At 33.7% G+C, this 26,642-nt stretch overlaps 2 protein-coding genes across 3 annotated transcripts; one reads left to right on the forward strand and one right to left on the reverse strand.

The window, feature by feature from the left end:
* Nucleotides 1–1,793: 1,793 nt before the first annotated feature.
* LOC110100424 (alpha-ketoglutarate-dependent dioxygenase alkB) lies at nucleotides 1,794–23,804 on the forward strand. 2 transcript variants are annotated; one of them, XM_020827925.2, is made up of 7 exons: nucleotides 1,794–1,963; nucleotides 2,060–2,218; nucleotides 5,198–5,556; nucleotides 20,837–20,975; nucleotides 21,160–21,226; nucleotides 21,305–21,426; nucleotides 23,497–23,804. In XM_020827925.2, exons 1-7 carry the CDS (start codon nucleotides 1,852–1,854, stop codon nucleotides 23,634–23,636), a joined length of 1,098 nt encoding a protein of 365 aa, XP_020683584.1. In that variant the 5' UTR covers nucleotides 1,794–1,851; the 3' UTR covers nucleotides 23,637–23,804. The 2 variants fall into 2 exon arrangements, with proteins under 2 accessions (XP_020683584.1, XP_020683583.1); XM_020827924.2 differs by having other exon boundaries at nucleotides 1,794–1,959.
* On the reverse strand, nucleotides 23,752–24,940 carry LOC110100425 (zinc finger protein SHOOT GRAVITROPISM 5-like). Its single transcript, XM_020827926.2, has one exon. The coding sequence runs from the start codon at nucleotides 24,328–24,330 to the stop codon at nucleotides 23,872–23,874; it is 459 nt and encodes a 152-aa protein (XP_020683585.1). The 5' UTR covers nucleotides 24,331–24,940; the 3' UTR covers nucleotides 23,752–23,871.
* Nucleotides 24,941–26,642: the final 1,702 nt, after the last annotated feature.

Consider the following 26,642-nt stretch of genomic DNA (forward strand, 5'->3'; position numbering starts at 1 on the left):
TTTTATTTTTTGTCCCTTTATCATAAAGTCCAAAACTAATAATCGATATTGGGTACATAAATTTTCATTCGAAAGAACTTTATAATCTTTGCAATCTAAACGATCTAATTTTCTTATAAGAAAATAATCAATCTGAGTTGTATTATATCCATTTTTATAAGTGATGAGATGCTTATTCCTTTTCTTAAATAAGGTATTAGCAATTAAAAAATCATAAGCTAAACAAAAATCTAATATGGTCTTGCCACCTTCATTTGATGTTCCAAATTCATAGCCACCGTGAATGCTTTTAAAATCATATATCACTCTACCAACATGTTCATTTAAATCTCCTCCAACAAAAACTCATTCTTCAAGAGGTATCTTTTGAATTAATTCTTCTAAGTCATTTCAAAAATTTAATTTAGAACTCATATCCAAACCTACTTGAGAAGCATAAGCACCTATAATATTAATAATCTTAGCATTAACATTAATCTTTAAAGCTATAACTCTATCTCGAATCTTATTAATTTTTATAATATTATCCTTCAAGCTCTTATCTATAATAACACCTACACCATTTCTAGTACGACTCCTACCTGAATACTAAAGTTTAAATCATAAACTATCAATTTCCTTAGCCTTCTCTCCAAGCCATTTAGTTTCTTAAATGCACAGAATATTTAACTTCCTATGAATCATAATATCTATTAATTCTATTAATTTTTCTATAATATAACCTATATTTCAAGTTCATATCCTAATTTTAGTTTCATGTTTTTTAGTTTCATGGACTAACTTCTTTACCCACCCACATTCATCCTTGATGTGGGAACCCTTGCCTATTTAACACAGCACCTAGGTGTTGGTGCAGCGGCCCTTGCATATTTGTCATTATATTTATGCCATATAGTTCGTCGCTTCCATGGGACGCCCTAGCATTAACATAATTTTTTAAAGGATTTATGTCATTATTATTCGATAAGTTTTACACTGATTATCGATTACCTAAAGCAACTCTCCACTTTTCTCATCCAAAACTTGGGACCTAGCAACAAGTGTTAATATTCTTATATTCATTACCAAAAATTTATATACAATAACCCAGAGTTCAATTCTACAATATTCATCTATCATTAAGCAATTATGGCTACAAAAGAACTAATTCAAATTATAAAAAATAAATAAAACTAAACATGAAACTCCTGATTAACCTCACTCCATTTAGTCATAATCTCTTCCTGAAAAATATGTAAAAATCCAAATCAAATGCATGATATATATATATATATATATATATATATGCCAATAACTAGATCAAAGAGCCAATTTGTTCAATGCATTTTGAGTGTGATACATTCAAAATGCATGAATTCCAAAAATTCGAGTATCATTAGGTGATTTTCAAATATAATATAAATAAATGACTTTTAATTTTTATAGTAGAAAATTATTTTAAGAAGCAATAAGAAAGTTATTTCAAATGAAGCCTTAATCTATTTCTAAACACATTTTAAATTCTTTGCCAACACTACAAGCTACTACCTACTACCTCGGATGCCACTCGATCAACATTGTCGAATAGAAAATTTTTTATATTTATTGTACATTCAATAAAATAATATTACGTAGCTTATTTTGATTTGTTAGTTGGAAGCTTTTGCAATCAATCAAAAAAATTTAAATTTGAATCTTGCATATCTATGTGTGTGAGCTCGACTTTATTTACCTAAATTTATTTAAAAAAAAAAAACATTAATTTAAAAACACTGAAATTTACGCTGAATTTACATTATTAATCGAAGGATTATTTGAGAATTGAATCAGCAAGGCGGCCACCCAGGAGGGCTGGCTTGTAGCTCGATATGTATGGAACTTCGGAGATCATCGACGCCGCCGCTCCCGTCGACGCTGAGAGGACGGCCTTTCGAAGGACTGAGAAGTTGTACAAGCTCTACAAAACCCAAGCTCCCAAAAGTTGGTTTGTCTACAGTCCATATCCCTATCTCTCTTATCATTCCCCTCTACTTTCAAGCGCAGGCGGGTTTTAAGCTAACTTCTGTTCATCCCCAATCAGGAAAAAATCAGGCACATAGGAAGACAGATCTCTCTGGTGTTATTGATTTCCATTCCGTTCTCGAATCATTCAAACAATGTGGCACAACTCCTGCTGGTATCTTCAAGTACGAGTGCAGGAGCTTCAATCGACCAGTTTTCTGTTTCGAAGAACGCCCAGGTATGAATTAGGTTTTCCTCTCTTATTAGGGAAACCTTTTTCCTTATATCATATTCATGTTATTTGAGGCTTGCTGAATCTTAATTTGATAATTCTTGTTCAAGTATAATTTAAATCCTGATTGTGGGACTGTTTGATTGTCCCATATTTAAGTCCAACCAAATCTAAACTATTTGTTTGTTGTTTGGAAGATTTAATGGATTCAAAGAGATATAGTAATTAAATCCCGCTGAGTTAAGTTTTTAAATAGTAGTTTTTCCGGGATTTGAGCTAAGATTTACAAAGTCCTGCTAAATCCAAGATATAATTCCTCTTTGGCTACAAGTAGGATTTACTGAAATGTTAAAATTTGAAAGCTGCTTGGCATAATACATGTTATATATGGTTAAATCCTAGTTAAACGTTTGTATTATATATATATATATATATATATGAAGGAAGGAAAAAAAGAGAAATAATGATGAGAAGTGGTGTAAATATTCTATATCTTACTGCTCTAGGATTTATGAAATTTTTTATTTACCTTAGAACTAGATTTAAGAAGGCACTATGATTTATGTGGCTCAAAAAACCATTTGGAAAAATTTTGCTTTAGGGGGATTTAGTAAATCCTATAAATACAAATTTAGCAAATCTTGAGAGGGTTAAAAACTGAAAACAGTTTGGGATGACAACCATTAAATCTTGGCAAAACTTGATAAATTATTTGACTAATTTTCTCAATATTTAAGATTTGTGAGAGAGAGAAATACTTAAATTTGTGAAATCCTATGAATGGTTGTATTTAATAATCCTAAATTTAATCAATAACTGGATTGAAAAGGGATTATCAAAACAAAAGGATTTAAAGTTTCATAATTCTATTTGACAAGATTTAATCTAAATCCTGCCAAAAATAAGACATCAACATAAAACTTGGATAAATACTTGTAATTAAATAATCCTTCAAACTAGATTTCAAAACTTTTTATAAACCATTTTGCCAAATTATAACTTAAATCCCACCCAAATCTCACTTAAAATAGGTAACCAAACAGCTTCCATGTATGGTTTTGTTAGTTTTGCAGTTATTACATTGGCTTCTATTCTTGTAAATTCATGTAATTTGATAGACTAATCATACTATGCAGTCATAATTGAGAAATGGGATTAAAAAAGTGTTACCTTACATGTAGGGCGAGGTGAGCTTGATTTTTTAGGAAAAAAAACTTCTGTCCATTTTCCCCTTTTAGCATTCTTTTGAGAATGCTTGAAGCGTAACATTAAGTTAGTCATTGGGCTTATCTAATTTTCTACCATCCCTTCAATTGAAAAAATAATGTTAGATTAAGGATTTGGTTCATAGAATAGAAGCCCAACAGTTTGGCTTGGTTTAATTTCACTTTCGATCGATTATCTTGATTTATTTTTTTTATGATTGATTCCATTCGATTCAATCATGCCCCAAGTTGAAATCCACTTGTTTTGACCTTATGCCATTTAATAATAGTTAAAAAAAAGAAGAAATAACAATGAAGAGATTTCCTACGTGGGGTCAACTACATGAATCATTTTTCTTCATTGTGTCTTGTTAAGAGTCAAATTATCATTTAAATCTAATAAAGATAGGTCATTTCTAATATTTTCTAACCAACTTTTTTTAGATCTACTTCTGGCTTTTTTAACATAAGACAAATTTAATACATCTACTCTCCTGACTGGGTAGTTGGAAGGCCTCCGTTTTATGTGACCAAACCATCTAAGACAACTCTCTCTAATCTTTTATTTCACTGGAGCTACTTCAACCTTTTAATATATATGCTCGTTTCGTATCCTATCTCTAAGAGTAAAGCCACTGATCCACCCGAGCATCCTTATCTCTGCAACACTTAACTTATTTTTATGATTTTCTTTTAATGGCCAAGATTCTGCACCATAAAGCATTGTAGGTCTCACCACCATCTTATAGTTTGTGGGGGATTTTTCTATTACTCAACAAGCCCGATGCATTCCTCCACTTCAACCATCCAACTTGAATTCTACTAATAATATCCTCATCTAGTTCACCATCACTTTGAACAATAGACCCAAGATATCTAAAACGTGTACTCTTATTAATGACTTGAATGCCTAAAATCACAATCCCCTCACTAGATCTAAATAGAGAAAGGAATAGCTAGAAAAATCATTAGCTCATGCTCAATCATGGATTCATGATTCATGAAAATTATATAGATCACGGTAGATTTAAAATGAAGGGTTATGATCTTATCTTAGTGGAGTACTAGTTGCCTTTTTAATAGTAGCATATATAGTATGCTTGGGTGAGTCTACACAATTCCTATGAGTATGTTAAGTAGATTTCCAAAGAAAATGATAAAAGGGAGTAAGAGTAGGAATATTTAATTAGGATTGATTTTTGATAATGCTTGCTTGAATGTTATTGTTTTTATCCAAGTGATTCCAAAATGTGCCCCTATCGTGTTTTGATAAGTGTCCATGAAGCTCATGAATAAGAAGCATTGCAAAGTTTTTTTGTGTTTTACAAAAAGTGGCTTGCGCCAAAAGATGCATTCGGCATTTTGTCCTTTGGAAGTTTCTCCAATTGTATGCAAGGTTTCAGGTTAGGTTCGAAGAACCGTAGAAGTACATGTTTCATAGTTTTTTTTTTCCATTTATTTAGATATCACATGTTGCTATTCATGCACATATAATTGTTGGTCATAAGCGATGCAAAAATTATATATAGAAGAGTTTTACCATTGCACCACATTTTATTCTGCTAGAAACACATGCATAAGTATTTGTTCTGGTGGATCCATAAAGTAATGGAAGTGTTTTCCTGTTATTTAGAGTTTCAAATCTGTTTCTGCTGACCAGCAAGATGTATTTCTTGTTTTAGTTTAATGTAATTCTTTCTAAGCGTATCTTTTAGCTAACTTGTGTGGATTTTTCATAAAAATAAATTTCTTTAATTCAAAACCTTTGGCCATGGCTCAGGTTTTTATTTCATTCCTGGTGCACTGACTGATGATGAACAAGTGCACTGGATCAGGGAAAGCTTAATTAGCTTTCCTCAGCCTCCTAATAGAACTAATCACACAGAAGCATATGGTCCTATATTCGGTTTATTTGATGCTGTTCAAAATAACAAAGTTTTGGTTGAGGCAAAAAGTACATCTTCAGAAGTTGATCGTATATTGGGTTATGATAAAACTAATTTGAACTCCAAAAGGTTCTCATTTTCTGAATATTGTATGATCACAAATAATGACGAGTCCTACAAGTCAGTAGCTGCTTCAGTTCTTCTGCGGAAACTGCGTTGGAGCACCCTTGGATTGCAATTTGACTGGTCTAAGGTTTGCATTATTAATTTGATTTCTCTAAATCTGAATTTGTTTATGGATTGTAAATATACTAGTTAATTAGCTGATATGGATTCAACTGTGCAAGTTTCTTATGTATTTCTTGAGTTTTTTTCAATCAGTTCTTTCATGTTGTGATAGTGAATCTAGTCACGAGCTCCAATTTTTGCGACTCTTTTACGCCATAGATTATGAATAGGATATCAAAATTTAGTGTTCTAAAGTCTATACTATGAAAATTGTAAATCTTAATTGTTTTGCTTTCCTTTCATGTTGATGCTCTGAATATCCACCAAGCTTAAAGTAATAATACATATGATGACAATGCATAATTTAACATCTTTATCATCTATATAAGAAAAGAAAATGGATTTTTCTATGTGTACCTAGTGTAAAACTTAAACAAATACTCCATCTGAACTTGAATGGACACTGGTTACTCTTAAGTTTTTCTCTTGGCAACAATTTCACAGTTTCATGATGCCACTGATGCAAACAAATTTTTGTCAGGCAAAATTTTGCTCCCTTATAACTTTATAAAACCATCAGTCATAATAATAAAGTTATGTTGGATTAGCTTGCATAGTGTCCGCTAATTTTAAGAGGCTGTAGGATAAAGGTGAATGCAAAGTTCTTTAGCTTTATGATTAGTTGAATAAGATTAATACCCCGTTATTTTTACAAAAACAATACACAAAACATTTTATAAGTGCTCTCTCCTTGCATGTTTCTTATGTATTTATTATTGTGTTTTTTCAATAAGTTCTTTTATGTTGTGATAGTGAGTCTAGTCACGAGTTCCAATTTTTTGCGACTCTTTTGCACCATAGTATATGCATAGGATATAAAAAATTAGCCGTTCTAATGTTAATACTATACAACAACAAGCCTTTTCCCACTACGTGGGGTTGGCTACATTAATCCTTTTTTGCTATTGTGTATGGTTAAAAGTCAAATTCTTATTTAAATCTAATAAAGAAAGATCATTTCTAATATTTTCTAACCAAGTCTTTTTAGGTCTACCTCCACCTTTCTTAACATAAGTCAAATCTAATACCTCAACTTTCCTAACCAGGTCATCGGAATGCCTCCGTTTAATGTGACCAAACCATCTAAGGCGACTCTCTCTAATCTTATCTTCCACTGGAGCTACTCCAACCTTTTCACATATATGCTTATTTCGTATCCTATCTCTAAGGGTCAAGCCACTCATCCACCTAAGCATCCTCATTTCTGCAACACTTAACTTAATATTATGCTTCTCTTTTAATGGCCAACATTCGGCACCATAAAGCATTGCAGGTCTCACCACCATATTATAGAATTTTCCCTTAAGTTTGAGTGAGACTTTTCTATCGCACAATAAGCCCGATGCAATCCTCCACTTCAACCATCCAACTTGAATTCTGCTGATAATATCACCATCAATTTCACCATCACTCTGAACAATAGATCCAAGATATCTAAAATGTGTACTCTTATTAATTGCTTGATCGCCCAAAGTCACAATCCCCTCACTAGGTCTATTGCTACTAAAATTACACTCCATAGATTCAGTTTTAGATCTACTCAAGCGAAAACCTTTAGACTCTAAAGTTGATCTCCATAATTCAAGTTTACCTTCAACTCCCTCTCTAGTCTTATCAACAAGAAGAATATCATCAGAAAAAAACATACACAAAGGTACATCCTCTTGCAAATGTCTAGTGAGAACATCTATGACTAAAGAAAAAAGATATAGACTTAAGGCTGATCCTTGATGTAATCCAACTGAAATAAGGAAAATACTTGGTCAAACCACCTTGTGTTTGAAAACAAGTAATAGCTCCTACATACATATCTTTAATGATTTGAATATAAGCATTATTAACTCCTTTCTTTTCAAGAACTCTCCATAACACTTCTCTCGGAACTTTTATGCTTTCTCTAAATCAATAAATATCATATGTAAATCCTCCTTATTCTCTCTATATTTCTCCATCAAACCTCTCAATAAATATATGGCTTCCATAGTAGACCTACCCGACATGAATCCAAATTGATTTTGAGAAACATTAGTATTACGCTGCAACCTACGCCCCATAACTCGCTCCCATAGTTTTAAAGAATAACACATTAACTTGATTCTTCTATAATTCACACACTCTTGTATATCACCTTTATTCTTAAAAATAAGAATCAACATACTCATTCTCCACTGATCTGTCATCATTTTAGTCTTCAAAACAATATTAAAAAGTTTAGTAAGCTAAAAAATTCCTTCGTCTCCTAAGCATTTCCACATCTCTATTGGAATATCATCAGGTCGAACAACTTTTCAACACTTCATTTTCTTCAAAGCTTCTTTAACTTTGGTTTTACTTATATGCCGATAAAAACAAAAAATTTTATTTTCATTTAGGGTGATAAAGTCACTAAAGTCAGTCGTATTTTTACATTCCTCTTTAAAAAGTTTAGCAAAATACCTCATCCACCTTTGTTGAATATCATCTTCTAAAAAAAGTATTTTTTGATCTTCTTCCTTAATACACTTCACTTGAATTAAATCCTTACTACTCCTATATCTTTATTTGGCTAACTTATACATATATCTTTCTCTCTCCTTAGTATCTATCTATTTTATAAATAATTAAAAGCTAAGTTCTTTGCATCGCAAATAGCTTTCTTAGATTCATTACGAGCCTCTTTATAGATTTCTCAATTATTAAAATTTTTACATGTAAATCCATTTTTATAACAAATATTCTTATTTTTTATCTTTTCTTGTACATTAGATTCCACCACCAACTATTTTTACTATTAGGAGCTTTTCCCTTTAAAATTCCAAGCACATCTTTTGCAATATTCTTAATATCACATGCCATTTTTTCCCACATAATATTGGCATTCTCATGCACAGACAGAATCTTAAGATTTAAAATTTCACTATAAAAATATTTTTGTTAATATTCTTTAAATACCCACCATCTAATTTTAGAATATCATTTTACTTTATTTTTTATTTTGTCCCTTTATCTTAAAGTCCAAAACTAATAATCGATGTTAGGTGCATAAATTTTCACTCGTAATAACTTTACAATCTTTGCAATCTAAACGATTTAATTTTCTTATACGAAAATAATTAATCTGCGTTTTATTATATCCATTTTTATAAGTGATAGGATGCTCATCTCTTTCCTTAAATAAGGTATTAGCTATTAACAAATCATAAGCTAAAGAAAAATCTAATATAGTCTTACCACCTTCATTTGTAGTTCCAAATTCATGACCACCATGGATGCTTTTAAAATACACCTCTCTACCAACATGTCCATTTAAATCTTATCCAATAAAAATTTTTTCTTCAAGAGGTATCTTTTTGTATTAATTATTTTAAGTCATTTCAAAATTTTAATTTTAAACTCATATCCAAACCTATTTGAGGAGCATAAACACTTATAATATTAACAATATTAGCATTAACAATAATATTTATAGCTATAATTCTATCTCCAATTCTATTTAATTTTTATAACATTATCCTTCAAACTCTTATCTATAATCACACATACACCATTTTTAGTATGACTCCTACCCGAATACCATAGTTTATATCCTAAACTATTAATCTCCTTTGATTTCTCTCAAACCCATTTAATTTCCTGAATGCACAGAATATTTATCTTCCTATGAATCATAATATATATTAATTCAATTAGTTTTCCTGTAAGGGAGCTTATATTCCAAGTTCCTATTCTAATTTTAGTTTCATGGACTAACTTCTTTGCCCACATCCATCCTTGATGTGGGAACCCTTGCCTATTTAACACTGCACCCGGGCGTCGGTGCAGCGACCCTTGCACACTTGTCATTGTATTCAGGCCATACAATGCATCGCTTCCAGGGGATGCCCTAGCATTAACACAATTTTTTTAAAGGATTCATGTCATGATTATTCGACAAATTTTACGCTGGTTGTTGACTACCTAATGTTACCCTCCACTTTTCTCCTCCAGGACTTGAGACCTGGCAACGACAGTGTTCTAATGTTAATACTACGAAAATTGTAAATCTTCTTGTTGTGCTTTCCTTTCATGTTGATGTTCTGAATATCCACCAAGCTTCAAGTAATAATTACATATGTTGGCTGGACATAATTTAGCATCTTTATCGTCTATTGCCATTATGCGTAATTACTATCAATATAAGAAAAGAAAAAGGATTTTTCTACGCTATTCTTACTTAAGTTTTTTTTTTCTTGGCAACAATTTGTTAGACCGGTCCATTAGACAGGTCCAGTCGGTCCACACGGGACCGGCCGACGCGAATAGAGGCAGAACTTCTCTGCCTCTCCCGCAGTGGCCGATTAAGCCGCAAGTTTTCGGGAACCGAATAGGAAAGATTTTTGGGGAAATTAAGAGAGAAATTTGAATGTAGGGACTATTTAGAGATTTCCTTTTGATTTGTATGCATTAAATAGTTTGTTTTCCTAGGGTTAGGGGATCTTGAATTTGGTTGATTTTGGAATCTCTTAGGTTTAGGTTTTGGGCTCTAGATTCGTCTAGAGATTGGGAGAGATCGATCCTCTTCTTGAATAAAGGATCACTTATATCTTGTTGTTTTCTTCCGATCTATTTGATTCTTGCAATAAAATTACTATTTTTTGTTTTCTTTTTGGAGTTTGGAAGAGTTTCTCGCTGATTTTTTTTTTTTAAATTGATAGGATTTACTTAAAATCTTCAAGTGTTTCTTATCAAATTGGTATCAGAGCAAGTCTTGGGTCCATCGGGGGCTGATTTCCTGTAATTTCAGCGGCAAATTTACATCCGAGGAAGGAACGTTTTCTGATTTTTGGAGCAAAATCCGAATTTTTAATGGCGGCCAAGAAGGTAGACGTGTTGGAGGAATGTTTGGAAGGGGAGATGAATCAAATAAAGACAACGGTGGAGGACATAATTTCCTCCATGGGGCAAGTAGCTGATTTACGGGATTTGATGAAGAAGATGTTGGAAATCCACAACCAGTCGACAACTTCATGGGAGAAAGGGCCAAAAGGAAAGAATACGAATTCTGAATTTCGTAAGGACAATATGAGGTGGAAATTATAGAGGGAGAAGGGAGAAGACCCCATTGGGAGCCTTTCCAGATGGAGGATAGAGGAGGTAGGCTTGGGGAAAGGCATGATTATGGAGGGTAGGAGCAAAGGGGTGCTGATTGGGAAACTGGGAGGGATATTATGGTCACCGAGATGCGGAATTTGAAGGAGGAGAGGAGAATTCGATGGAGGTTTGGGTTATGACAGGGCAAGGGAAGACCGGGAGATGTGGGGAGGGCCAAGCACTTGGGAGAGGGGAAGCTATGGAGGAATAAGGTGAAATGAGGGAGATCAGAAGGTGAGAAAGCTGAAGATGTCCATATTCGAAGCGGAGGACGCGTATGGGTGGATTTATAAGGTGGAGAGGTATTTTGCCATCAATTGGTTGACTGATGAGGATAAATTTGCAACAACAAACCTATGTCTATAGGGGAAGACATTGTCATTGGTACCAATGGCAGGATCAAAGGAGGCCTATAAGGAGTTAGAGAGCATTCAATGACTGTTTATTAGAACGTTTCCAAACTGACAGGGGAGGAGACTTCTATGAGTAGTTTTTCGCATTATGCAGCATGGATCAGTGGTAGACTATCGGGAGCGGTTCGAGCACCTGACCAGTTGGGTGGAGCGATTATCATTATGCTTTGGAGGGGAACTTCATGAAGGGGCTTAAGGCAAAAATCCGAGCAGCAGTGAAAGTCATTATGCCTTGTGACTTGGGAGGCCATGAAATTAGCCCAACTGATGGAAAATCAGAAGAATCTAGAGAGGGGAGCCAGGAGTAGCAGCTCAGGAGGCACTTACAAGATGATGACTACTTATTTAGAGCCCAAGGGTCCAGTATCAGGAGGATTTCATGAGACCACTGAGGAGAAGCCAGTTGGAGGAGAGTGTTGGGAAAATTTTAAGAGGTTGACAGAGAAGATGATACAGGAGAAGAGGGCAAAGGGGTTATATTTTCGGTGTGATGAGAAGTATACTCAAGGGCACATGTGTAGGGATTGAACTCTTCAGGTTCTCATCGTCTGTGATGACGAGAAAACTGAGGAGGCAGGTAAGAAAGAGATGGATGACAAGTTGCACTGGATGTGGCGAAGGTCTCCCTGAATTCAATAGTAGGATTCACTTCGAATCGTACGATGAAGGTAAAGGGGGAAATAGCAGGCATGGAGGTGGTAGTATTGATTGACAGTGAGGCTACCCATAATTTTATTTCCACTCTGATCGTCAACCAACTAGGAGTGAAATTGGTGGACACTAGTTGTTATGGGGTGATGATGGGTACATGAAAAGTGGAGAAAGGCCAGGGGATCTGCAGAGGAGTGGTGTTGACCATCCAGGAGATTCAGGTAGGGAGGACTTTCTCCCACTAGAGTTTGGAAGTACTGATGTCACCCAAGGGATGTAGTGGTTGCGAACCTTGGGGGAAATCAAGGACAATTGGGGAGCACTCACGATGGAATTAATGGTGGGTAGGAGAAAGGTGATTAAAAGGGGAGATGCAGGGCTATCCAAAGCAATGATATCACTTAAAACCATGGTTAGGGACATACAAGAGGTGGGGGAAGATTATTTGGTGGGACTACTTAGGCTGGATGTGATCAGATTGAAGGAGGGAGGGGATGTTTCTCTTTCAGTGCAGCCCTTGATTCAGCAATTTGGTAAGATTTTTCAGCCACCTCAAGGATGGCCACCTCCACGGGAACATTGGCATATTTCCACCTTGAGGACAAGGTGGATCTTTGGGAGGGGAGTATTGTTATATCGGTCCAGCCGGTTCACATGGGACCGGCCCAGACGAATAGAGGCGGAACTTCTCTGCCTCTCCCGCGTAGGCCGAGGCCGCATGTTTTTGGGAGCCGAATAGAAAAGATTTTGGGGGAATTAAGAGGGAAATTTGAATGTAGGGACTGTTTAGGAATTTCCTTTTGATTTGTATGCATTAAATAGTTTGTTTTCCTAGGGTTAGGGGATCCTGAATTTGGCTGATTTTGGGATCTCTTAGGTTTAGGTTTTGGGCTCTAGATTCATCTAGAGATTGGGAGAGATCGATCCTCCTCTCGAATAGAGGATCACTTGTATCTTGTTGTTTTCTTCTGATCTATTTGATTCTTGCAATAAAATAACTATTTTTTTGGTTTTCCTTTTGGAGTTTGGAAGAGTTTCTCGCTGATTTTTTTTTAATTGATTGGATTTACTTGAAATCTTCAAGTGTTTCCTATCTCAATTTCACAGTTACATGATGCCACTGATGCAAAAAAAATTTTCTCCCTTGTAACTTCAGAAAACCATCAGTCATAATAGATAAAGTTGTGTTGGATTAGCTTATGTAGTGTCCACTAATTTTAAGAGGCTGTAGGATAAAGGTGATATGCAAAGTACTTCAGTTTTGTGATTAGTTGAATAAGATTAAGTCCCATAATTTATGCAAATATACTAAGCAAAACATTTAGTAAATGCTCCCTCGATGGTGCAAAGCCTCGGAGCGGGTAAATGTGCGGGCTAGAGCTTTTGGTCACTTGTTTTCTGCACAAATCAAACTTTTGGTTTTGTAGCTTTGTGGAAAGCTCGAGAGAAGCACCTCAATTCAAAACCTGGGATTGCTTTTTATCCGTTGCTTCGTGCCTATTTTTAATATAAACAAAACATTAGGTTGATAACAATGTTTAAAGTCTGGTATTTTAAAATGCCAGTGTCTTCACGTGAGTTGATAACATTTAAGTAAGCTACTTGATGCGGAATATCAAGCAGCAAATTGTCATGCCCTCACTACTACAACAAGTTCAAAACTTCGTGGCCTCATCACAATTTCAATTACGAAAAGAGCCTCATCAACCATGCAAAATTAAAGAAGTCATAACTTGGAAACATTAAATTGCACTTCATCATGGAATTTCAATTATAGTGATTCAACTCTACTTTTATATTTGACTCATTAGGTTTGAAATTTCCCTCATTTCTTAGTTTATTTGTATTTCAAATATTAAAACATTATGTAATAGTTTAAATATTTGCTTGAATGAATGAATAAGGCTTTTGGCGTTTTAACAAAAAATTGAGAGTGAAAACTCTAGGATTATGTGCTTTATGGTTGACCCTCCTTTTTAGATTCTTCTTAGTGGAAGACTTAGGTATCCTTTTATAACTTGTTGATCTCTCCCCCATCTACTAACTTTATCTCCCATCTTCCTAACATTATTCTACATGTTTTCCCCTCACTCTGTCATACCCAACAAAGACCCTTCTAGGTTGATATGAGGCGAATAGAGATAAATCCTTCTAGCCCTTTTTTATACCATAAATTCTAAAGTATAAAAAGTGAAAATATCCATAATTTGCAAGAGCAGAAGCATTTCTAGAAAAAAAATTTTATCTATTAAACTACAAAGCTAATTAAACAAATCAGAATTCTTTTATTTATCTTTAAAAGAATTATTTTAATCCTAATAGGCATACCTGCCAAAACTTTTATTTTATAACAAAATTATACACCCAAAAGACATCGTAGATTAGGGGTGTAACTGAGTTGAGTTGGCTCATGAGCTGACTCAAAGTAGACTCAATAACAAGCTCGCTAGTCGAGCTTATTGAGCTTCAAGCTAGAGCTTGAGCTCAAGCTTGATCATGCATATTAAATGAGCTTGAGTTCAAGGTTGATAAAACTATGCTCGTCGGCTCACGAGCTCAGCTTGATTCGGTTGACAAAAAAAAATTGTATTATTTTAAAAAAATATCTGCTGTATGCAGTTCAAAAATTGCAAAACTTGAATTCCATTTAATTCAAATCTGCAGGTTACAACTATTGTTTTTTGGGGAATGTGTTATGCTTTCAAAAATCTCATTTATTTTTATTTTTTAAAAATTTGCTCCTACTCTTCTCTCAATAAAAAAAATGTTCTTCATTTCAACACTTTTCTTCTCCTAAATAGCAATTAGGCGTTCCAACTTCTTCGACGACTAGGTGTTCCAACTTCTCTAGCAACTAGGCCATTGTAACTCTTGCGACTAGGCATTTCCCTCCGGCAAGGCCAGCTCAGGAGTAGAGCGTGACCTAGCTGCAACTCCAACGAGCTGAGTTCTAACCCACCATATGAGCTTGATTTGAGCTCGAGCTTATCTCTGAATTGACGAACTGAGCTCGAGCTAGACCAAACTCGAGCTCGATTTGACTTGATTACACTCCTAGTGTAGATCAAAATATAAAAATATAACCTTTATTCGAGTTCAACTTGTCCTGTCCTTTAGCTGGCTGAAATTATATTCAATGTAATTTGGTATGAGCTAAAACTCAACTAGATAGCCAACTTGAAGGCATGATGTAATTATTATAAAAATTTTATTTATACTCATAAATTAGTCTAACATGTTACCATAAATCCTCACAGGTGAAATATCTGAATTAACATCTGATTTGTTTGTAAGCAAAACATCTAATTGGAAACAAAACTTTAGGTAAAATATTAGAGTTTCAAGTATTAATAATATTTCATAATAAGTTTGTACATATATCATTCTGTTACCTAACCATATATGAAAATTTTTTGGTGATTATTTAAATGATATACAATTCTTCTTTCAACTTTTGAATTTGTCATGGAGGTGAAAGTGTTTTCTTGGCTATTATGAGCTCGAAGGCTACATGCCGAGGACCCTTTGCCTCTATTTGACATGCCTTTGTTGCCCTACCTATATATGTCATCATACATATCTTAATTGGAGAATCCTTTTGCCTCTAGATAGGCTCTCCTTTGTCGCCCTACTTGTACATGTTATCACATTACCAGCATTTCCATGAACATGATCTTTTTAAAGCTCATTTTATTAGATTTCTTTGTCCGAACATCTAAATGTTTACATCAAATTTTCATCTTATAATTTTATATATGTGCATTTTTAAAATGATGCTAGTTAAATTTTTAATACTAGATGTTTAAACTTTCAAATAAAAGGTAAATAATGAAATGTAAAAGGCAGGTGACTCAATTTAGTTTGTAATCAAGTTACTTTTTAAAATTGTAATTGCATATGTTACCAAATTTACAACATTGAAATTCAACCCACTAGTCGATTATCTCTTTACCGTCATCTTGAAATCTCTTTTGCTTGTACACTATTTAAATCATAGATTTAACAGATTGAAATAAAATCTTAACTTCTAACACAATTCAAAGATAATTTTACCTCAAAATTATATATATATATATATAAAATTGATTTTTGAATTGTTTTAGAAGTTATAGGTTTTTATAACCATATTACTTATACATTTTAATATGTTCGAAAAATGGGGTATATTAACTTGAGACTTTTAACTCAATTTTAGAATATTACAAATCTTCTCTTCTTATGTGAATTTCGTCCTCGAAATTCGCTTGCATCATAATTTGCTAAAGAAGTGAGGAAACTTTTGTCTCATGTTGTCCTTTTTTTCCCTTGATGCTTCTTTTTTTTATCATTGTTTCCATTTGAATTTTATACAAGGAATTTTATTACTATATAGTTCTCGGGCATCAAACCCTAATATCTTTTTAGGTTTTAGATAAGTTACTTTGCACCTCAATTTATCTTATGGAACTCTTTAATTTTCAACTATAACCTATTTCTTGAGCCATAGATGTATCAAAGCATTATATATATCGGCCATATCGATCGGTAGTGCTAATTTATAGGAAGTTTTTTCAATTCTTTCTATTATTTCAAAGGGCTCAATATATCTAGGACTCAGCTTACCTCCATGGCAAAATCTGGATATGCCTTTCATCTATTCTAAACTTCAATAACACAAATTATCGCACTTTGAATTTAGTCATTTTATTCTTTGGATCATAGTATTTTTGTTAATGATCATAGGCGGCCCTTAATCCATCTCTGATTAATATGATCTTCTTAGTAACTTGATACACTATTGGTGGACCCAATTGTTATCTTTCATCAGCCTTAAGCCAACTTAATGGGGTTCTACATTAAAATTAATATACCCCATTTTTCTTCATTGCTGAGCTCATTTCTTTTGTTTGCTCAAATTTTATAATATTACATTATAATAAGAAAAAAATTCCACAATTCTCTTTGTAGGAATTGGCCGAACTAGGCAAACTCTTGATTCGTAGTAATTAGCCAAACTAGGCCAACCCTTGACCTAGATTTGTCCTCCCTTTATCCGCACTCCAATAATATTTAAATTTTCATTCATTATTAAAGTTGAAAATTCAATTTTAAATTTTGAAAATTGAAATTTCAAGCTTTATCTTCCTTCCATGTGGGGGAAATTTATTATTAATTTCCCTTGCCTTTATTTTCTTTTGTCCTTATTTGGAGGGGCACTCTATCATGGCATTCCAACTATGGTTGTTAAACTCCACCAATATGTTTGCTTCCTTAAATTAAATTTAAAATTTACCTTATTTCGTAGTTTTTTTGAATTTCAAAATTGAGAAAATGACTTAATAGTTTAAATGTGTTTGAATGATGGACTTTTGTTGTTTGACAAAAAAATGAGAATAGGATTGGGTGCTCGATAATCTACCTACCTCTCTTTAGATCATTATTGTTGGAAGATTTAGATATCATTCTTTAGCTTGCTGACCTCTTTCTCAATCTAGCTTGACTTTTTCTCCCACCTTACTAGCATCAGTTTATAGGTTTTCTCATGTTAGAACAACAACAATAACAATGACAACAAGCTTTGATCCCACTATGTTGGGTTGGCTACATGAATACTCTTTCTCTATTATGTCCTATTAAGAGTTAAATTCTTATCTTAATCTAATAAAGACATGTCATTTCGAATATTTTATAACCAAGTCTTTTTATGTCTACCTTTACCTTTCTTAACATAAGTCAAATATAATACATCTACTTTTCTAATTGGGTCATCGGAAGTCCGCCGTTTTATGTGACCAAACCATCTAAGGCGACTCTATTTAATCTTATCTTCCACTGGAGCTACTCTAACCTTTTCACATATATGCTCATTTCGTATCCTATCTATAGGAGTAAAACCACTCATTCACCCAAGCATCCTCATATCTGCAACACTTAACTTAATATTATGCTTCTCTTTTAATGACCAATATTCTGCACCATAAAACATTACAGATCTCACCACCATCTTATAGAATTTTCTCTTAAGTTTGAGTGAGACTTTTCTATCACACAACAAGCCTGATGCAGTCCTCCACTTCAACTATCCAATTAGAATTCTACTAATAATATCCCCATCTATTTCACCATCACTTTGAATAATAGATCCAATAGATCTAAAACGTGCACTCTTATTAATGACTTGATCGCCCAAAGTCACAATCCCACACTTGATCTATTATTACTAAAATTATACTTCATATGTATGATTATACGATTGCTGTATAATTATTACATGATTGTTCGCTATCGTGTGGTTCAATGATCATTATTATCGTATGATCATATGAATATTATATAGTTATGTGGTCATTACGTGATTATGTCTTATTACAATATCGCCTGATCATCACATGGTTGAGTGATTATTGCATTATTGTGTGTGCATTATTGAATGATCACTGTATGATTGGTCAATCATTGTATATTTGAGATGATTATTGCATGAACATTTGCCTATTAGCATGTGATTTGATATGATTAGGAGATTATCATATATTCATCGCATGGTTGTGTGGTTACTATGTGATCGCATGATTGAAGTATGACTAAATTATTGCTATATGATTTTTGGACTCTAAGGTTGACCTCCATAATTCAAGTTTACCTTCAACTCCCTCTCTAGTCTTATTAAAAAGAAAAGTATCATCAGCAAAAAGCATACATCAGGGTATAACCTCTTGGAAATGTCTAGTGAGAACATCCATGACTAAAGCAAAAAGATATGGGCTTAAGGATGATCCTTAATGTAATCCAACTGAAATAGGAAAATGCTTGATCAAACACCTTGTGTTTGAAGACAAGTAACAGCTCATGCATACATATCCTTAATGATCTCCCACCTTCTCAGTTTGGACACACGAAGTAGTAAGTGGAGAATTCCAGAACCAGTACCCTGCTCGATTTCATATAATTGAGGGATATCTTGCTCGATTGCCTGTTGATGTGGGATTTGATGAGAAGGCAACGCGTGGGTGAGCAAATTCTAAGGCGATCACGGCTATTGGATGCAAATTTTGATTTGGATAGTCAAATTGAGTTTATATTGGGAGATTGGACTGAATTTGAGTCTAAATTGAACTCGATTTGAATCGATTTGAGTCGGTTTGAGTTCGATTTGATTCGATCGAGTTAATTTGACGAAATTGAACTCGAATCGAGGCTTATTTGGGTTCGGCGAGGCTCAATTGATTGCGTTCAATCGGATCTAATCGGGTTTGATTCGAGTCGAGTCAACACAAAAAATGTTTCAACAGTAGGCCACCTTGCCTATAGGGTAAGGTTGTAAGGGACATTATTAGGTTGATTGAAACTATGAGCCTAGGCCTAAGAGCAACTCACTAATAGATTAGTAAGACTCAATTTTTAAATGAAAGTAATTTTAAATATTAGACATGGATTAAGAATCTAAGTAAAAACATTGATCTTTCCTCATCCTTGAGATTGCAAGTTTTCTTTATGTGCCTTCCAATGGATACAAACCCATATCAATTAATAAGAAATCTGCCAAACTTATTTAATTAATCGTACCACCTTATCTATAATGTAAGGCTGAAAGATCCATTAGTTGTCTTTCCCCATCCTTAAGGTTGTAAGCCATGCTTGTTGGACTTTTGATTGATAAACTCTAAATCAATTAACATAATTTCGGAAGTCATCTCACTCATAAAATTAAAACTTTGGTCTTCTAATATAGTAAACCCAAACTTATATCAAGTATGATGAACCAATTCCCATACACAAGCTTATTAGTCAAATCAAACCAAATTGTGAAAACACTTCTTTATCTTGAACTAAGACTCATTGGCAAGCGATAGTTATGCAATGCCTCTAAGCTCTTGTTAGTCATCCTAGTATCTATAAATGATAAACAATTACTCTTTCTATCTCTGAACTATTCGATACAATTGGTACGATGAGCCCTTTGCCAATAAGCAAGTCGATAGTACTCTTAAAAGCACATCTTTTCCTTATACATCTACCGTAGTTTACTCGTGATACCTAAGATGTGATAATCCATAGTTACGAATCAGGCTCATTGGATGTTAAGTTTCAAAGCTCTTTGCATTGATGGATTAGATTCATTATTACACCTAGGATGATAAAATTATGAGATATTGATTGAATCAATCTCAATCCCTCAACCTTTCACCATTTAATTAAATTGACACTTAAGCACAAATCTAATTCTAAAATTGAGTATAAGTAGCCTCCTTAATTGATAAATATTCTCCTAAGAGCAGGGAGCATACTTACTTATGGGGACTTATGCCCATAAAATATCTTGACCCCATATCTAAATAAACTTCAATGTAAAATTAGGCGGAATTCGGTTAATATAAAACTAATTTGCCTGGTGGATGACTGCTCTTGAGTTTCCAATCATACACATAAGAGAGGTTTGAGGGTATGGGGTTGCTTTTTTAGAGTGATTAGATTTTTGATAAGTCCATTATTTCACTTATACCCACTCCATCATGCTATTCCAACTGTGGTGTTTAAACTCCACCAATATATTTGCTTTCTTAAATTTGATTTTTTTCCTCATTTTTTAGTTTCTTTGAATTTCAGAATTTAGAAAAATACTTCATAGTTTAAAAATTTGTTTGAATTCATGAAGGACTTTTGTTGTTTGACAAAAATATTAGAGTAGAAAATCTAGGGTTATGTACTTCATAGCGTACCCACCTCTCTTTAGATTATTTTTGTAGGAAGATTTAGATATCATTCTTTAGCTAAAGTAGTATCAATGCAGAATGTTACCCCTAACAAGCATGAATTGAAAATTGCAGTGTTTTTTATGTTGATCCTAAGTTGCTCAGCTAAGCTGAGTAGTTTTTTAATATCAGCATTTTGGCTAGAATGATATTGCTTGACGTTTTGTGTTGTATTTAAAGTAAGAAAATTATAAATTTTGTGCAATTTATTTTATTGAGGATAACTGAGCTTTAATATGTAGCAGCTTTTGGGATTTTGTTGAGTTCTGTGGTTTGGTTAAGAACTGTGGTTCTTTTTCCAAGTTTGAAAGTATCTATTTTTTGCTTATTTCTCTTGTAGCGCAATTATGCTGTGTCTCTTCCTCATAAAAGGATACCCGATGATCTTTGCCTTGTTGCAAAAAAAATGGCAGTGCCTGCTATGCCTAATGGAGAAGAGTTTCAGCCCGAAGCTGCAATTGTGAATTATTTTGGTCCAAGTATGTTTGGCTTATTTTTTCCTAGCCACAAATGCCAATTAGTGCCATCTTATTTGCGTATTTGTTAAGAGATTATAGACTCATTCTCACCACTGAACTTTTGCAATTTGAATTACTGGCATTTGCTGTATTAGTTGTAAATTTGAATTTGCGTTGGGACCTCTGTTTGTTTCCAATCCCTCAGGTGATATGCTTGGTGGCCACCTTGATGACATGGAAAAGGATTGGAGTAAACCTATTGTAAGCATCAGGTACATTCTAGGTAACCATTCTTAATGTTTGTTATATGATGAAAAACCATCTGACAAAATGTCCCTGTACTTCTACAGTCTTGGATGTAAAGCTATTTTTCTCCTAGGAGGCAAGTCTAGGGAAGACATGCCCATAGCCATGTTTTTAAGGAGTGGCGATATTGTGCTTATGGCCGGAGAGGCAAGGGAATGTTTTCATGGTCAGTTTCTGTTATATTTAGTTATGGTTTTTATTTCGATGGGTTTTCCTCGCAAATTGCAGAATGTTTGTATATTATGTAAGCTGTCATCCTTTTGACGACGCAGTGAAGCTTGTCTTTAGGCGTGTTCTAGTTGTTCATTAAAACCAAGGTTCACATGATTTATACCAACACCTGTAATTACTTCACCGTTATTACCCTTTCATATGCTGGTTACAAATTTATCATAGATTGATGTACTTTGTGCAGGGGAAATCACATTTACAGCTTCAAGGCGTAAATTACAACATGAGCACGTGGTTTAGTGAAGCATAATTAAAACGAGTACATAGTTTTGTATAGTATGGCATGCATGATATCAATACTCAAAAGGCCACCATTTTTTTTCCGAGAGTATACATAATAAATTGATTAAATGGCAATAGGAAACAATTGATGTCGGTGAAACTTTAAAAATTGCAATAATAAAAAGTTAAGGGAAAATATTTCTTGCTAGCTATACTAAAAGATTGTGATGAAGTTCTGGTATTAACAATGGTCTTAGCAGAATATTGAAAAATTCAGCTACTATGACTTTTTATTCTGCGAGTAGATGTAGTGTCAAGACCAAAGAGAAGATTAGTTACGGACTGAGCTATTGTTGGAAAAAATCATAAATCATAACTAAATAGAAGAGCGTGTTATTTAAGTGCTTTGCACATCCATCTGAATCACTAGTTCGTTAAAGTTTTACACTTAAAACCAAAGAGAAGCAAATTGTTTGTACTTTGTTAATCGTGCTGTTTAAGTCCAGTTTTGTGGCTGTAAAGAAGGGCATTAAATTAAAAATTGAAAATTATTTTAAAAGAGATTTTCTATTATTTGTGACCTTAAGAAGATGATATTACTGAAAGTCCTGTCCTGCACAAAGGTCAAAAAGGACCAAGACAAGAAAAAAGATGTGAATCACACTCGTGACTTTACTAATTTATGATCCTCGGCTTCTAGCTCTGCTTTCAGTGACATGTAAGTCGTTCTGATCATCTGCACATTTTGAGAATTGTCAAATAGGTTCATTCAGAGGTCAGGCCTGAGTGTAACATTTAGATTGCCCTTAATGTGAGTTAGAAGTCATGGGTTTGAACTAAAAGATAACTTATCTAATCAAGGAAAAGGTAAGTCCATGTACATTAGTAAGTTCCGAGATGCACCCAATTTAATTCCTTTTTCTTTACCTATAATTTCTCTCCGTGGTAATTGAAATAAGAATTGAAGGAAATGCTGAAGTCTAGTTTTTTTTAGTCATCATTTTACCAGAATAAAACCACAAGAGTTTTATGAAATTTATTGTGTAGTTTAGAATGAACCCTTTTGATTTGAATGTAGAACATTCTGTCACCTAGAATTGGAGGCATTTTTTGCATGTTATCTACATGATCAGGGTGAAATTTTGTTTATTTTTTATGGTAAAAAGAATTGAAAAATGATTCAGATTTAAGATACGCGAAGTGATAGACTTCTCATTTATATGTGGTGCCTTATGACTGATTAAACTTTGAAGTAAGCATAGTGAATTTCAGTTGCTTTGGAAAGAGTTAAATGATATGAGATGTATTCTGGCAGTTTGTTTCCTTTGCTACAGCTAAGCTTTGCCTTTGTAGTCCTAATTATGGTCTTTCGGATCCCAAATCTTATTTCCTTAGAATTCTTAACAATTAAGGTAGAGATCTATACAAAAATTCAAGGCAGAGAACTTGTAAGGACGAAAGGGCCAGGTCGTTATCCATAAAGGTGAGACTAAGCTGCTTAATGATCTCGGAACATCCAAGTTTTTAATCAAAACCACAACATTATTCTTTACTTTTTAAGCTTTATTTTATTTTACAATCTCCTAACATTAAGAACAAAAGAACCTTATGTTATAAGAGAAAAAAAAATGAGATAAAGATAAACTTCTTGTTTTCCTGATTAGTCTTTTCTGTTTTGCCATCATTTTTTTTTATTCTTGGATTTCTTAATCTGAGCGAGGCAATAATACTAATTTAATTAACCATAAGTAATGGACCAATTTCTTGGATATTGAATGTGCAGGAGTTCCAAGGATATTTTCAGACTCTGAGCATGCAGATAATGTGGATCTTTTATCTCAATTCTCTAATGAAGAAGATCTTTGTTTCAGGGAGTACATCAAGACTTCAAGGATAAATATCAACATCAGACAGGTCAATTAGATACATTGCAGAACTGATTCTCACACTGGATCTTAGAATTTACATTGTTGGAGAAGATTCTTGTTTTAGATGAAACATAAAAATGGTTATTTCAAAACAAGAAATTCTTTATTACCTTGACTTTGTTAGACATTGCTAGTTTCTATTGGGAGTAGACTGATCACTGAACCAATGTTGTCCTGAGTTGAATCTGCTGGATCTTATCCAAGTGTACCGTGTAAGAACATTGACCAATCTATGACTGGAAATGGTTCCGGCAATTCTGGCAGGTGATTTCTACGCAGGCGGAGCTAATTCTTCTGGTAGCTATCATCTTCATGCTCTCTACCTTTTCTACCTCCTCCCGAGCCCTCTCCCAGATCATCTTTGCCCGTGCAAATTCCTTTTCTGCCTGTTCTAGTTCTCTCCTTGCTAGCTCTCTCATCCTCTCAGCATAGACCCTCTCCAATGCAGCTAGCCGAACTTGTTCTGCAGCATGTTGCTTCAGAACTTGCACATTCTGCAAGTTGCTGTCAGCCTCGTTGCTAGCACTCATCTGTGGAGTTATGATGCTCATTGACAAATTCAGATCCAGCTGTGGTTGCTCAGTCTGATCCTTTGTCATGAGGAATGGCTTGCAAGCATTTGCCGGATCATCGTTGGAGATGGCTACATTGAATAGCAGCTGTAACTCTCTCTTCTCACTTTCTTCCATGAAATAATAGTGAGCTGAGAAGTAAGATGGTGAGGATTTTATATGTCTCTGTAGCCAACCTTTTTATAAGTGTTACCTTTTTCAAAATGGCCATTTGAAGTCTGATGATGAATGTTCTTTGAATAGGTTTGATTGAAATAGGTCCAAACTGAAATGTGCTCCACCTCCTGGAGCTAGATCCAATCAAGCTGCACTCAAATCATTTAATTGATCAATTATAAATCTGAGCTTGATGTGCTAGTGGATTAGGTTTTTTTTCATATTTTTTTGCTGGCCAGCTCTGATAAGCTGCAGGTTCTGTTGAGGGGTTCATGATTGCATTTGCATGTGTTGTAAGGGTTCTTTTAGCTGTGTTGAGTGCTTTTTCTGGCAGGGCTATCTTTTCTGGTCATCAGTACCAGAAATAGGCCTTTATTTACAGAATTTTATTAGACTCAGCAGTTTCTTTCGCCTTCACTTCAGATGAAAATATTTACCAAATGACAGAATCTCTGTTTTCTACAAGGCCCTCTCCGTTTCTTTTTAGCCATTTTGATAAGATGATGTTGGTATGACTCGTTTTTGCTGCAATCTACTTTGATGCGCCTTGTCGCTGTCTTTTACCATATTGTTGCAATGCTCTTTTGTTAAGGTCTTAATGGGATTGCTTGTTCATGCTAGTTCTCCATCTTCACGGCCCTTTCGCTGGGCCGCTGCCTTAACTTTATTGTAGCCAGTTGACACGGAATTTTAAATCGGTGGCTTACATTAAACACAGACTGGTTGATTTATGTTTTTATTTTACATTTTAGTGATTTATAATTAAGAGGTTAAAAAAAAATCTTTTTCGGTTTGTTTTTCTTATTAACAAATGATTAAAACTTTTTTTAAAAGGATTTTAATGTTAAATAGTTTTGTAAGTTTATATGAAATAGATTAATCTATGAAAATATTCAAGACAAGATAAAAAAATAAACAATTTTGTTATAAAATTTGAAGCTTGGAAAATTAAAAAAGATATAGAGAGATATGTTGGGAGGTTAAAGAAGCAATATGAGGTGCAAAAATTAGTTTTAAGTGATTTATATAATAGATTAGATGTTAAGGAGGGTGAAACATGTATTTATAAGTTAGCCAAGCAAATACATAGAAGTAAAATTTTAGTTCAATTAAAGTGCATATTATATTTTTTTAAGTAGAATATTCAATATTGGCTGATGTGATAGTTTGATAAAAATTTTAATCAACATTTTAATAATATGATTAATTTTAGTAACTTTAGCATCTTAAATGAATAAATATTTATTTTGATCGTCATAGTAAGGAAATGGATCTTGGAGAGGCTTAAAAAAAAATGAAATGTTGAAAAGCATTGTGGTTTGATAATATTTCATTTAGGAAATGAAGTTTTTTAGCTTGTTAAATTTTTAACATTATTTTGAAGACAATTAATATACTAGATGAGTGGAGGAGTACATTAGTTTCAATTTTTAAGAATAAATATGATGCACAAGAATGTACGAATGATAGAGGAATCAAGTTAATGTGTCATACATTAAAATTATGTTTCTCAAAATAAGTTTGGATTTAGGCCGGGTAGGTCTACTATAGAAGCAATATATTTGTTGATAGGTTTGATGGAGAAATATAGAGAGTAAGGAGGATCTACATATGATATTGATTTAGAGAAAATATTTGATAAAGTTTCAAGATAAATGCTTAGGAGAGTTCTAGAAAAGAAAGGAGTTAATGATGCTTATATTCAAGACATTAAGAATATGCATACGCAAACGGCGCCGATTTCAGCTGAATTCGCGGATCCAACGGTTTACAGGTATTATTTACGGGATTTTTACCTCTGTTTCTTCTGGATTTTATATAAATGTCAACAAATACATGATGTTTTAACCAAGTATTTTCCTATTTTAGTTGAATTATATTAAGGATTAGCTTTATGAAAAATTTTATTCATACATTGGACATTATATTTTGGATAATTTAATTTGATTGTTTACATTGCTTGTGCAATATAAATTGCCTATTTTTCTAGGTTTTTTTGCATGTCGTGTTATATTTTAGTATGAATACGATCAGAGTTTTGTGATGGTATAGATAAAATTTTTCTACTTAAAGCTTTAATAAATTTTTTAGGCTCACATAGAAATTCTAACGATTTAAGAAGTAAACTCGGGATCGTCGAGAGTCAGCATATATGCATATTATTACTTTCTTTTCCTTGTTAGGCACGTCCTTGCCTAAGGGTTCTAGCAGATCATCTGGCTTATTAGGTTGCAGTTCTGTCAAGAGGATGTTGTGCAATCTCTAGGAAAAAA

This window comes from Dendrobium catenatum, unplaced genomic scaffold (assembly GCF_001605985.2).
Source record: "Dendrobium catenatum unplaced genomic scaffold, ASM160598v2 original_scaffold_37698, whole genome shotgun sequence".
NCBI classification, from domain to species: Eukaryota; Viridiplantae; Streptophyta; class Magnoliopsida; order Asparagales; family Orchidaceae; genus Dendrobium; species Dendrobium catenatum.

What these genes read in the sequence shown, in the direction of transcription:
- LOC110100424 (XM_020827925.2), top strand. Translation starts at nt 1,852, where the DNA reads ATGGAACTTCGGAGATCATCGACGCCGCCGCTCCCGTCGACGCTGAGA. An exon ending in TGCAATTTGACTGGTCTAAG is followed by an intron (nt 5,557 to 20,836) that starts GTTTGCATTATT and finishes TTTCTCTTGTAG; the next exon opens with CGCAATTATGCTGTGTCTCT. An exon ending in GGCAAGGGAATGTTTTCATG is followed by an intron (nt 21,427 to 23,496) that starts GTCAGTTTCTGT and finishes TTGAATGTGCAG; the next exon opens with GAGTTCCAAGGATATTTTCA.
- LOC110100425 (XM_020827926.2), bottom strand. Translation starts at nt 24,330, where the DNA reads ATGGAAGAAAGTGAGAAGAGAGAGTTACAGCTGCTATTCAATGTAGCC.